Raw genomic sequence first — 13,655 nt, 5'->3', positions numbered from 1 at the left:
TGAGTTCAGGGTCGATGGCCGGAAGGAGAGGAGCCTTGTTGTATGGCTCTCTCAATCACTTGCTTATTACAGGAAGAGATTGAGTTCGTTACCTTCCGCTTGACAATTCCTCTGCTCACGACGAGCCTGGTGATCTAAGGGTGAACTCCGTTCTTTTAAGATATTTCCTCAGCACCCTTACTGGGCAGAGTAACAGCCGATCTTGGTTACCTGTTACGGAACAAAGATTCTTAATCTGGAAGAGCCAAAATCTCGGATCCGCTACAGACAGATTTTTATCCTCAGCCACAAACTCGAGGACAAAACTGAGTGTCACTTGCCCTCATCCCCTTGAATGGGTGATGTTGTAGGACACACCATGTAGCTCGCTGCCTCTCTCTGCAAGGGCCAGGGTTAATAGGAAAACCGTCTTCAAAGTCATGTCATGATCTGACGATTTACGGAGAGGTTCATAAGGGCTCCTTTTAGAACTTGTAGTACTTGCACTACAATCCAAGCAGGTATGACTTGAGACTGGGGTCAGGTGAGCCAGAAATTCTGCAGGAAGAAAGAGAATTCCACTGAAGAGGAAATTTTAATTCCGCTTTGTCGGAAAACGAGGCTCAAGGCTGAGCAATAGCCTTTCACTGCTGAGACCGAGAAGAGATTTTCCTCCTTGAAGTCAAACAAAACCTCCGGCTATAATTAGAATAATGGCACTGAGAAGAGCAATACCCCGTCCACGACACCAATAACAAAAGATGGACCACTTTGTCTGATATACGGAGACAGACGACTCAAGGAAGTATCCTACAATTCTTCTTGCAACCAGTCTCAAAGGGCCTCTCTTTGCGAGGAGTGGCTGGATAACCCCCAGGCGTGAAGTCGAAGTGATGGAATCGCTTGATGGAAGATCTTCACATGTAATTGTCTGAGTAGATTGTGTAGTGGAGGAAGCTCCTCAGGGCTTCTGTGAGCAGATGCGGGAGGTCCAGAAACCACTCTGCATGTTGTCACAACGGAGCTATTAGGGACATCGAGAAGTTTTGTGATACCCTGACCTTGTTTAGAAGCCTACTCTTCTACGTCAGCTATCCTAGCCGAACGAAGAAGTACAGCAACGCTGAGGAAAAAATAGAAAAAAAATTATGTGACAAAAACTTCCTTGGGAGTTGCACCTAGTCCGCGGATGAGAAAGGTGTCCACCAAGAGAACTGACATTCCCTTCCCCAGCCGACATCAACAGGAAAAGGAGAGCGGCAGTGTAAAAAACACTAACAAAACAAGAAATACAATTAATTAATTCAGCTGAGAAAATTAAATACTCGGGAAAATCACTCAACCCTATGGCAGGAAGGGGGGAAACGAAGCTAAAAAGTTAACTTACAAATAGTTATAATTTCAATTAATGAAGAAAACCATTCGGAAGCACAACCTAACCCGTGAACAGGAAAGGTGTACTCCTCAGAGTATTCTGCCAGCCAGCCAAAAGTGACCGGCGTTGGCCTTAAGAAAGAGCATGACCAAAGTTAAGCTGCAAAAGGAGCGCACTCCCTTCCCAAAGCAGATTCCTTCTAAGAACATGTAGAGGGGGAGGCGGCGATAACAGCCGAACAGAGGAGTATCCAACGAAGACGATTCCCCTGAGGTGGCGGCCGAGTTACAGGAAGGCCATCCGCCAAAGGGATGACCGATGTCCAAGGGAGAAAGGTCAGAAGGGAAAGTTCTCCTTCCTTGAGAACCTGCCGTACAAACAATGCCCCACAAAACGCAACATTCACTATAAACAAAGCTTACAATATATATATAAAAACCTTAAGAATGTTTTCATATATATAATGAAGAAAACATAGTTAAAAAAACAAAGATTAACGGCAGTCAAAAAATAGGTAAAGAGGAAGAGGGACAACAACTGCTCTCCCTCAAAGCCAAAAGTAAAGTGAAGCACAGTCACAGGTGTAAAGAGTGAGAGGGGTAGCTAGCTAAACCCTCTATCCCCTGCTACCTAGTGGGATGGGTAGTTAAACCTTACTAGATTTCAATAGCTCGGCCTTTCAGCTTCACCGAAAGTAATACCCTTATAAATAGCATAGGTTCATATTCCAGTTACGGAACAAAGTAAGATAATGAAGAGCGACCAAGTTTACATATAATCATGCCACATTTCTTTCTAGGACATACATGATTGTCAACACGTGAAGCATGCATCACAAACAAGAACTGCAAAGAAATAGAAAGGAAGTTTAACATCCAGACAGCAACAAGTATGTCAATACAGCTGTTGCCAAAATCAAAAGAGAGTGCATAGCTGACTGTCAGTAGGGTGGGGGTTATCCTCCACCAGCCAGTAACTATCACTACCTCGTTAAAAGTTTAACGGACATTCCAGCTAAGCAGAAATCATACTCCTAGAAAAGGATGATGGTTTGTATTTGTATATGAGGAAATGCTATAGTGTAACTTAAAATATCTTTGTAAATAAAGAATATAAATTCCTCGAAAAAAAAGTTATATATTTACAATACTTGCATAAAAAACTTACCAGCTGTTCATTATTCTCTGTTTTGACATCCCATATATGTATTACACCAGATTGATCTCCAACAAACAATTCAGCTTGGTTTGGATGTAAACAGGCACAATTCACAGGGGCATTAAGTTGGAATATTCTTGACACATGCAAATTCCGAGATCTAGAAAAAAATATTTACTATTATCAACCTTCAAGATATTCTAAATTTCTAGTGTTATTACAATGGATTTTAATGAATCATAACAGACCACAGCATTCAATGGTGTTAGGTAACTGACACATCAGCTACAGTTGAAAATATACAAATAATTGTTGGCCCTCTTAATGATACTTCTAGCCAGTATGTCCTTACAGGATCAGAAAAAAATCTTAGTATTCACAGTTATATGACACCAAATAATGTACAGGAAAGCATTCAGTTATATAACACCAGATATACTGTAGAACAGCAACTACTGGAAAAGACAAAAAGCCATTATAACACTAGGGGTAGAAAATTCACCCATTATTACACAAGGAGTAGCAAATTCACTTATGTAACAGCATCAGTCTTAACTTCCTCTCCCACTTTTTATAACCAAGTATGCTGTGCTGTATTTTGTTTTGAATACAGTACTTCAATACTTTTATGTCATTTCAGTTAAGGTGCTTTCTCAATTACAGTATATGAGTGAGAGCACTTCAAGTCAAAAGGCATAATAGAATTAAGTTATACAGTATAAATATAAGACATCATATGAAAAATTTTAAGCATTTATATTTTTTCTAGCTGTAGACACCCAAATTCATCAAAATAGAGATATGTCTTCAGCATTTAGGGTGCATAGGTGAGTAGTGCCGCCCACATACCTGTCAAAGACTCTTTCCTTTGACCTTAGGCTTAGGACCGAGAGGGGTGGCTGAGATGGGAAGTTTTCAATATAAAGGACTCAGGTTTGTATATAATATTAGTTCAAAAATTTTTTATTTGTTTGTACATATTAACAAACCACCATTCATTAAACAGGAGTCCTTAGAACCAGACTGGAAGGTTCTTTTCTTCCTCGGACATATTATCCTTCCTGGTCCTGTACTGGAACAAGGAAGGTGGCTTCACTCTTTATAAGTTAAAACTCACTCTTAGGTGAGTGGAAGTACAGTACTAACCAACTGACAGGTTTTTGACCCGAGGTGTTCCTACGTGCTTTGCAAGAGCTTTATAGAGGAATCACCGTGATACTTCTCTAAATTCTTATACGTAAGAGCGAGATAACAGCCTAAGCAATCAGTTTGATTGTGCGATAACTATAGTAAGCACTTTGACTTGTCCAGGTAAGAATTCTTGAAGTAGTAGGGCTCCATTGACCTAGCCATTGGACATTGCCCGATCCCCGCCTCGGTAGGGGAATGGGGACACAACAAATATATAAACATATAACAGGTTACACAAGGAAAATGTTTCATAGCTGCATATGGAGGAGACACTTTGCAGCATACGGAGGAGACCAGTTTGCAGCGTACCAAAGGTGCTGTACCCCAAGAGAGGGGAAGATGAAGGAAAGATGAGGCCCGTCACTCTTGTCCTTCATCCCGGATTAATGTCTACCCTCAACTGCCTGCTACTTGTCCAATCAAGAAGCTTGAGGTGTTTAGACCAATTGTTGTGCAGCCACCACAGGACCAATAAGAGAATGTCTCCATGTTCCTGTGGGTTACGTCTTGCAAGCAGTGGGTAGAAAAGGTCATCTGACACTTCCACACACTCGCTTGAAGTACCTGCACCACAGAGTAGTTCTTTTTAAGTGATATGGATATACTCCTACTCCCAGCATTATATGATCTCGGTCTACACCCTTGGGGGGGGAGAGTTCGGGTTCAAGGCGCGATCTATCACCTTTTGGATCCCCGCAGAGATCATATTCTTTGTGACTCTTTTTCACCCTCCCTGTGCTAACAAACATTCTGTTAACTCAGGGGAAATGCTCCTGCGGTAGGCGGTTCCATCATGAGAGAGTGCGCTCTCCCTTCCGGACGAACAGGTGGTCGCAAGGTGGCATTTGCTAATGCAAAGCAATCATAAACTGCCAAAGCAGAGAACTGCTACCAGGATAGTGTTTGCATGTTATTCTCTGTGCAAACGCACGGGTTCACTAATACCTCGTCAATGAGAGAAATTTGTCCTCGCACATTATATATGTATGACTTTCTCACTGGACTTAGGTCTACTTGGTCAAGAGGGTCTACTCAACCACAAATTGGGATTTGCGACCAACCTGGTTCATGTAAACCCTCGTCAGGGAGAAAAGTTCGCTCTCACACCTCCACATTGCATAAGTCTTTCTCGCTGGTCTAGGGTCTACTAGTCAAAGAGCTGGAAGAACATGAGACGAAGCACGTGCACTCGCCAGTGCTCTTGCAGAAGTTTAACGAGTAGTCTCGGGCAGTCCAACATTAAGAGTCGCTACAGATAATTATGACCCCGTGTGCGTTAGCATGCCAGGATAGCTTGGTTCTTAAAGGAACCCTCAGCGCTGAACCTGAAGGTTCCAGGTTGGCAAAGCTGGAAGACGTCTATTGTACATGACAGGGAGGGAATGAGACTAAACACAGCCTTCGTACTGCCTCATCATCTCGGTCAAAAGAGCCTCGCTCCGACGGGCTGGAAAGAGTCAAGGAGGAATCCAACACTTTTCCTCGCACTGAGCAGACGCGACTACTCAAGGCAAGATCTAACTCGCAAACGAGAAAGGTGTTTACCCTTGAGAGGGGCAGCTCAATTTGTCAAACTTCGCAAACCCAAAGCTCACTGATCATACTCAGGTTGAGGGAATGCGTTGTAATCTGCAAGTTGGGGTGGTTACCCTCTACTGGTTAATAGTACTTTAGAAAACTTCTGGACATGAGACGTCCTGATCATACATCTTGTCCTCAAATCCCACCAGTGTCAAGACTTGGTTGGCTAATTGAGGGAGCGAAAGATCCCTTGAAACCCACTCTCTGAGTCCGCCTAGTCAGAATGACTGTTAGGAAGTTCGCCTTGCCCGCACTGAATCGGGTTACAGATGACCATGTTGTTGCTTCATGTCTAATTCCATCTTCTAACGGCTAGACAATCAGTAGTCATGCAAAGAATTTCTTTGAACGGGTGTTCTATGCCATGCCCAAATTATCTTTGAACAGTATTCTACCACCATGACAAGAAGGGAGTTATTGGAAGAGATTAGGAACCCGCAACCTTGCACTCTAATTCGGGCAGACTTGTGTGGCACGGCCCATATGTTGGCTTATAGCTGAGGCCATGTGTCATGACAGGTGAGGAACCCCCCCCTTTTCTTTTGATGCCTCACCCAAGAGCATCAACAGTGGGGAAGGAGAGAGAGGGTCCACTCACCCTCTGATCCTATCGGACTCATAAGTCCGGGGAATCCCTGCTCACACCGACAGGAACAGTTACCACTGGAGAGGATTTAAGCTATGACTTTCGCTGGGACCGAAGAACTCTGAGGTTATACCCAGCAGGCCAGTCATCAGTGTGCTGGGACATTGCACTTCCCTAAGTCTATCTCCCTGGTGACGAACAAAGAAGAGATCAAATTCATTTATGTTGCGAAAGAAGTGCAGAATTGACGAAACAAAAGCCTTTTGTTCTTGAAAATGTTGAAAACTTGCTGCTTACCTGGATGAATGAAAAGCAGTTAAACAGTACTTAATACAGCAAGAAATGGATGATAGGGGGAGAGCACTTGGTTTTAAAAAGATTCCATTTATGGTGCCACGTCTCCAAAGATCACTGGCTTGCCTTCTTTCTCCAATTCTCTTCAACCTCATTATCCTCTAACTGTCTTTCCTTCTCTCTTTCTTTCTATATAAATTTGTGTATTTCCAAAATTGTTTTATAACCAAAATTTTCTGAACTTTTCTTCCACACCACCATTGCGGTAAAATTCGAAGAATGTTTTCAATATAAAGGTTTCTTCCCTCCTGAACGTGACATATGGGAGGGGGCCCTCCTACAGTCTTATACCAGATACTGGTGCTAAACACTGCTCCACGCACACTCTCAGGATGAAATATTAACCTGTTTCATGCTCGCCATATGGCCACTTTCAAAGACAATCTAAGCAGTTGTCTACATCATGAACAGGTATTTCTTGGAAGACAATGCAAATAGAGTGAGAGACAGAGAGTAAGGGGAGGGGTTGGAGAGCAAGCCAGTGATCGATAAAGATGTGGTACCAGTAGCAGAATCCATTTAAAACAAGCTGCATGAGTATAGAAGAATTACCAAAGACATTCAAGGCAAGCCAGGGCTGGTTTGAAAATTTCATGAGAAGAACTGGCATTCAGTGTTGTGCGAAACAGTGAGGCTGCAAGCTCCAATGTCAAGGAAGCGTAGGCCTTCCTTTCAGAATTAAAAAAGTGTGGGGATTCTGAATCTTACATTCCGAAAGAAGTGTTCAATTGTGATGAGACCAGTCTTTTCGGAAGAAGTCCAGGAGGAATTTTGTTACAGCAGAAGTAAAGGCAATTTCCAGTCACAAGGCCATGAAAGACTGTGTAATTGTGTTTTTCTGTGCTATTTCCAGTGTTGACTACAAAATCAAACCTCTCTTTGTGTATCACTCCAAGAAATCAAGAGCCTTGAAGACATAGAAAATTCAGAAGCAACTAAATGTTATGTGGTGGTCAAGCAACAAGGCTTGGGTGACTCATATTGTTTGTGAAATAGGTTAAAGAAGTTTTTGGGCCCGAGGTAAAGAATTACCCTATGGAGAAGAACTACTACAAGCCTTGTTACTTATGGGCAGTTTTCCTGCACATCCTCCAGCCACTGAAGTCGACATAATGAAGGTTTTCTAATTCATTAGGATCAAGTTCCTGCTGCCCAACACCGCTCTCATACTCCGACCCATGGATCAGCAAGTGACCTCTAATTTAAAAACGCTATAAACAAAGGCAATATTCAGTTGATGCTTCAAGGTAACTGAAGAGACCATGCTCACCCTACTAGTTTTAGAAAGAACATTTCCACAATGACAAAAGTCTCGAAAAAATTAACAAAGCCTCAGTAGGGGTCACCAACAGATCCCTCAATTGCGTGTGGAGGAAACTGTATCTTGAATGCATTGCTGAACATGCTTTTGAAGGATTCGAAGCCATGCAGGGTGCAGCTGATGATGAAATATTATCCTTGGAAAAGTCAAAAGGACTGAAAGTGGACAAGGACAACATCAACATTCTTCTTGAGGAACATGGCGTGCCACTAACAACTAAGAAGCTGTTAACAGTTGCATAAGGAACAGCAAAAAGAGGTTCTGGAGGAGATTTTATCTGAAGAAAAGGGATAGAGTGACAAACCTAATTAGAGAGATGTAGAAACATCACCCAGATATGGCTTCGTCATGGCTAGCCTTTAATCAATTTACTAACAATGTGATGTTGAATTTTCATACCATTTTAACCCTTTTACCCCCAAAGGACGTACTGGTACGTTTCACAAAAGCCATCCCTTTACCCCAATGGACGTACCGGTACGTCCTTGCAAAAAAATGCTATAAAATTTTTTTTTTTCATATTTTAGATAATTTCTTGAGAAAATTCAGGCATTTTCCAAGAATATGAGACCAACCTGACCTCTCTATGACATAAATTAAGGCTGTTAGAGCAATCTAAAAAAAATATACTGCAAAATGTGCTTGGAAAAAAATAACCCCCTGGGGGTTAAGGGTTGGAAATTTCCAAATACCCCAGGGGTAAAAGGGTTAAAAGAAAAGGTAAACGCAGTTATCTTTAAATAAGTTCCTAGTGAAAGTTGAAGGAAGTGAAAAACGAGAACCAAGTGTCTAGAAAGCGTAAATCAAGTGACGCAGTTATTAATACTGAATGTTGTTCGAGAGTGACCTCCCAATATTTTACTGGTTCTCATGAAGGGAGATTATCCCACTAAGCAGTAACCACGACCACCACCACAACTTCCTCCTCCTCACTCACGCCACCCACGACTCTCCTCATAGATAAAGTGCAAGTTAATTTGTCAATATTTCTATTTTTCTATTGTCAATTATCAATTTGTATTTATTTCTGATGAGAGGGCTTATAAAGTGTTCAATATTTAATACAGTATTACAAACCTTCTAAAATTACTGTATTTGTGCATTTATGAGCTAATAGAATGAATCCAGTGAATTTCCTTTATTTCTTATGAAAAATAACTTTATTTCTTATGAAAAATACTTTTTAACTTACTAGCACTTAAATTAATGAACTCCCACCCGGAATGAGTTAAACTCGTAAACCAAGATATCACTGCGTCTTTATTAGGGAGAAACATCGGCAGTGTCGGACCTAACCATAAAGACAAATATGAAAGGAAGACACCAACTCATTCTAAGGACAATGGAGGAGTTACTTCTAGGCAGAGCGGTCAGCTAGAGGGACTCAACTCCAATGAGAAGCAGCACTGGCCTAGACAGGAGGGAATCCACACACTGCTGAAGGTCCTCTGGTCGGAGAAACATGTTCTCTAGGACTTCCTATTATTATTATTATTATTATGATTAATATTATCATTATTATTATTATTACAGTGAACCCTCGCTACTTCGCGGTTCGACCATCGCGGATTCACCACTTCGTGGGTTTTTTCCATAACCCATATATATATATACATATCGCGGATTTTCCAGAAATTTCGAAAATACCGCGATATCTGAAGACCCCAAATACGATATTTTGTTACCTGTAATTCCATTAATACTGTAATTAGTAAAATCTGCTCTTACTGATTGTTCATTGCATTACATATGACATATAATTAAGCACAGAAAGAAATAAAACACGAAAAGAGAATGTGATCATATGATAATTCAGTACTGTATACAGTACGTAGTAAAATTAAATCGAACATGAAACGCAAATCAGATGCAGTCATACCATATTAGAATGGTGTAAGGCTGCTGTTGGCTACTACTGTACTACAAATGTAATGGATGTGCTTCTTTTCCATGAATCTTTTGTATGTATACGTACGTAGTACTGCATTCTTTGTTGCAAAAATCACATTTCGAATTAGCGTACGAGAGAGAGAGAGAGATAGAGAGAGAGAGAGAGAGACACACACATCCTACAACAAAAGCGTAAAATAGCGTACGTAAAGCTATTATTTTTATCGTTATTATTATTATTATTGTTGTTATTGTTATTAAAATTATTATTGTTATTATTATTATTATTATTATTATTATTATTATTATTATTATTATTATTATTATTACTGTACAGTATACTGTACGCAGGGTATCTTGTACTTTGAATTGGTAACCTACGTAGCATATAAGACGGGTTGTGATTGGTTGAAGCGCTGATAGATGACGAATCAGAACCCAAGTTTTGTAATCTAGCCTGTGATTGGTGTTTTGACCGCTTCTCCAACCCGCAGCATCTCTTTCCGCGGTCACTTTGTCTCCCGTCGTATCGCTGTGTAGATGTTGTTAAGTTTGTGAACTTTAATCTGTGCTGTGCGCGACTGTTTTAAATTGAACTCTTTGTTGAACTTTCTGTTAACCCAGGAAAGGTATGATGGGTCGTACGCGACCCCTACAGCATTTTCAAAACCTGTTTTTTCCCCATAAATCATCAGCTGTCTCGAATATGGAAGTGATCGACCTGCAAGGGGTGACTAGTCTACATGCCATTGTCTGCTTTAGGACTGATTTTCGTCTAACTTCCCTCCTTCCCCGTTTTTTTACCCACCCAGGGGTCGACCTCGACCCTGACATACCTTTATAGGGGTAAGTGATCAAACAGCAAAGTTATTACATAATTATAAATTGTCGAACAGTGTTGATACTTGTTTGGTTCTTTATAGTTGGAAAGTGTGGGTGGATGGTGTGTTTTGGCTTAGATGCCATATATTGCCATGAGGTCCATTTTCCCCCAAATGCTAATTTCTGAATTTTTCTTATTTTTTGCAAATTTGATTTTTTTCTATTTATTTTGAATTTATCTTCAATAATGGCCAGCAGGCAGTATTCCCTCGGCATGGATGTCATCAACACACTTCTAATGGAGTTAAAAAGAGATGTTGATGATAATATGGAGCTTGCAACCCCATTCTTCATTTCAAGTGGTAGATTGGGCTGTAAGAGTTGTTGCGGTCTGCGGCTATTTTGTTGACATACCCGAAAGGTAAGTTGGCATATCTCTATATATTCTTGTTCTGTATAGAATTCATGATATTTTGGTATATGTTAATGCATAAATATCATATTTTATAGGAGATACAATGATTTTCATAAGAAATTTACATTGTGAAACTAGGCCGTCAAAAAATTACCTTTAGATTTCGCCCCTGTTATAACAGTAAATTACATCTTAGTGCACATTTTATTATGTATTTCTGTTCTAGGATAATATGAGTTTATTCTATAAAAAAATTAGCCTCTTCCTATTTCATTTGGGTACCCCAAAAAATTCATGAAATTTAGACAAATGTTTTTAGCCAAAAAAAGTTACCCTTTTTTTCTCATTTCAGATCTTGACTTCTATGGGTCCAACTCATTTCCAGCAATTATACGCTGTTGCTTTGCCATTTAAGAAGGTGTCCCTAAAGGGATTTATGTGTATATGTATATTTCTATTTTTTGTGAACATTTACGTCGTCTTTTTTTTTGTATACTTAAATTTTTAATATATTTCCAATAAATAGTTATTTTGTAGATGGGTATCATTTATATTTTCAGTAGTTTTTAGCATTCTTTGAAGTAATTTTTAGCAAGTCAAACAATACAGATTGATGCATAACTAAATTTTTCCTGAATTTTTTTTTGGAGTCGGGGTCGCTGGCGACCGAGTATACCCTTAAAGGGGTGTCCAAGTAGCGTACCTATCCAGGGTTAAATCCTACTGTACAATGGCTCCCAAGCGTTCTGCTTCTATAAGGCTGGTAGTGAGCCTAAACGCCACAGAAGGATGATGACGATTGCTGAGAAGGTGACGCTTCTCGATATGTTAAAAGACGGTAGAAGTTTTGCGTCCGCACCCCGCCATTTTGGAATCAATGAATCCACCGTTCGCTATATCAAGAAGGACGAGGCAAACATTAGAAAGACGGCTGCAATCACCTTTAGCAGATCAGCGAAGCGAGTCGTTACCACGCGTAATAAAACGATCGTACGCATGGAAGGTGCTTTAGCTGTGTGGATTGCCGACTGCCGGAAGAACATAACCTTGGATACGAACACCATCCGAACAAAGGCTTTGAGCTTGTATGAGAATTTTGCGGCAAAGGAACCTCAAGATGACGATGGCGACCATGCTGAAGAAGATGATGATGTAGATGAACCTCAACCAGGGACATCCACTGATTCCCAGCGTCAGAAACAACGTTTTTCCGCCAGCAAAGGATGGTTCGCGAAGTTTCAGAAACGCTTCGCCCTGAAAAGCGTTTCCTTGCATGGCGAGGCTGCTTCGGCTGACACTACCGCTGCTGAAACTTACGTGAACCAGACGTTCAAGAATATTATCGCCGAAGGTGGATACAAGCCGGAACAAGTGTTTAATATGGATGAGACCGGCTTGTTTTGGAAGAGAATGCCGTCGCGAATTTCCTGTTCAAAGAAGAAGCCAAAGTCTCTGGCTTTAAAGCATTCAAGGATCGCGTTACCCTCGTGATGTGTGGCAATGCTGCTGGACTTTTGCTAAAGCCGGGGCTTATTTATAAGTCGAAAAACCCTCGCGCTTTGAAAAATAAAAACAAGAATCTCCTTCCCGTGTACTGGATGCATAATCCACAAGCATGGATTATGAAGATGCTGACCTCCAAGTGGTTCCACCAGTGTTTCATCCCGCAAGTCAGCAAATATCTCGTAGAGAAGGGCTTGCCCTTCAAGATCCTTCTCCTTATGGATAACGCTGGTGGACACGCAACTGATCTGTCGCATGAGGGCATTCAGGTTGAGTTCCTGCCACCCAACACCACGTCATTAATTCAACCGATGGACCAGGGGGTTATCAGGGCGTTCAAGGCCCTCTAAACGAAGAATACCTTGGCGGACCTCGTTACGTGTGTGGATGCTGCCCAAGATGATGAGGATGAAGATTTTAACTTAAAGGCGTACTGGTGGCAGTACACCATAGCCACGTGCCTGAAGAATATTCAGAAGGCACTGCAAGAGATGAAACCTGCAACCGTAAATGCGAGCTAGAAGAAGTTGTGGCCCCAGATTGTTTACGACGACGAGGGATTTACACCTGCTGAGATTCAACACTCTGCAATACGGAAATCTGTGCAGTTGGCTACCATAATTGGAGGTGACGGGTTTGGCGACATGACGACTGAAGACGTCGACGAGTTGTTGGACTGCCATTCCCAGCCGCTAACTGACGCAGACCTAGAAGACCTGACGAAATCGGCAAGTGAAGAAGAGAGTGAAACGCAGGAAGAGACCCAAGAAAATGTTGAAGAAACGGGCTTAACATTAGAACGGCTTGCCAAGGCCTGCTACCATATAAAGGAGGTGAAAGAAATGTTGCAAGAGTGGGACGAGGATATGGTTCGGTCTATGTAATTCTCCAACAAGGTCGATGACATCATGACTCCCTACAGGATGCTCTTAGAGCGAAAAAAGAAGCAGCGGCAGCAACTTCCGATCACAATGTTCTTCAAGCCTAGCAAAAAAGAGCCAGTTCCTCCTGCTAGTACGCCTTCGGAAGAAATTGAAGAAGTTGAAGAGGTGTCCCAGGAAAAGACACCTCCGTCTGAAGAGACGTAAAATACTATTATTGGCTGCACAATAGAACACATCATCAGCTTCATATCATCATTTCTACTGTGCAGCAATTTCATCGCCATCATCATTCAAGTTTTTCTTGAACTTCTTTTGTGGTGAGTACAGTAACAATCTTTATTTTTTACTTTAATATTCTAACATTTTAATATTTGTGCCTGTTTTAGTTTAGTACTGTATGCATTAAGTTAAAGGGAAGGTTTTTAAAAGTCTGAAGAGTATACATGTTGTAACCTATCATATTTTTTTTGTTTAAAATTTACATTTACGTACGTAAAACAATCTCTCTCTCTCTCTCTCTCTCTCTCTCTCTCTCTCTCTCTCTCTCTCTCGTAAATTGTTTTCCTGCTTTGCTACGTACAGTATGTACTGTATGA

General features: G+C 41.1%; 1 protein-coding gene across 1 annotated transcript in view; it reads right to left on the bottom strand.

Annotated features, from left to right (window-relative positions):
- LOC137630626 (target of rapamycin complex subunit lst8-like) overlaps window positions 1-13,655 on the bottom strand; it is a 158,663-nt gene that overhangs the window by 106,009 nt on the left and 38,999 nt on the right. The window contains exon 3 of the mRNA XM_068362232.1: window positions 2,522-2,672. Within this exon, the coding sequence (XP_068218333.1) occupies window positions 2,522-2,672 (151 nt within the window). The remainder of the gene's footprint in view (window positions 1-2,521; window positions 2,673-13,655) is intronic.

The sequence above is a fragment of the Palaemon carinicauda genome, chromosome 38 (assembly GCF_036898095.1).
Source record: "Palaemon carinicauda isolate YSFRI2023 chromosome 38, ASM3689809v2, whole genome shotgun sequence".
In the NCBI taxonomy this organism is placed as follows: Eukaryota; Metazoa; Arthropoda; class Malacostraca; order Decapoda; family Palaemonidae; genus Palaemon; species Palaemon carinicauda.
Note: the sequence above shows the minus strand (reverse complement) of the source record. Positions and strands in the feature narration are given on the sequence as shown.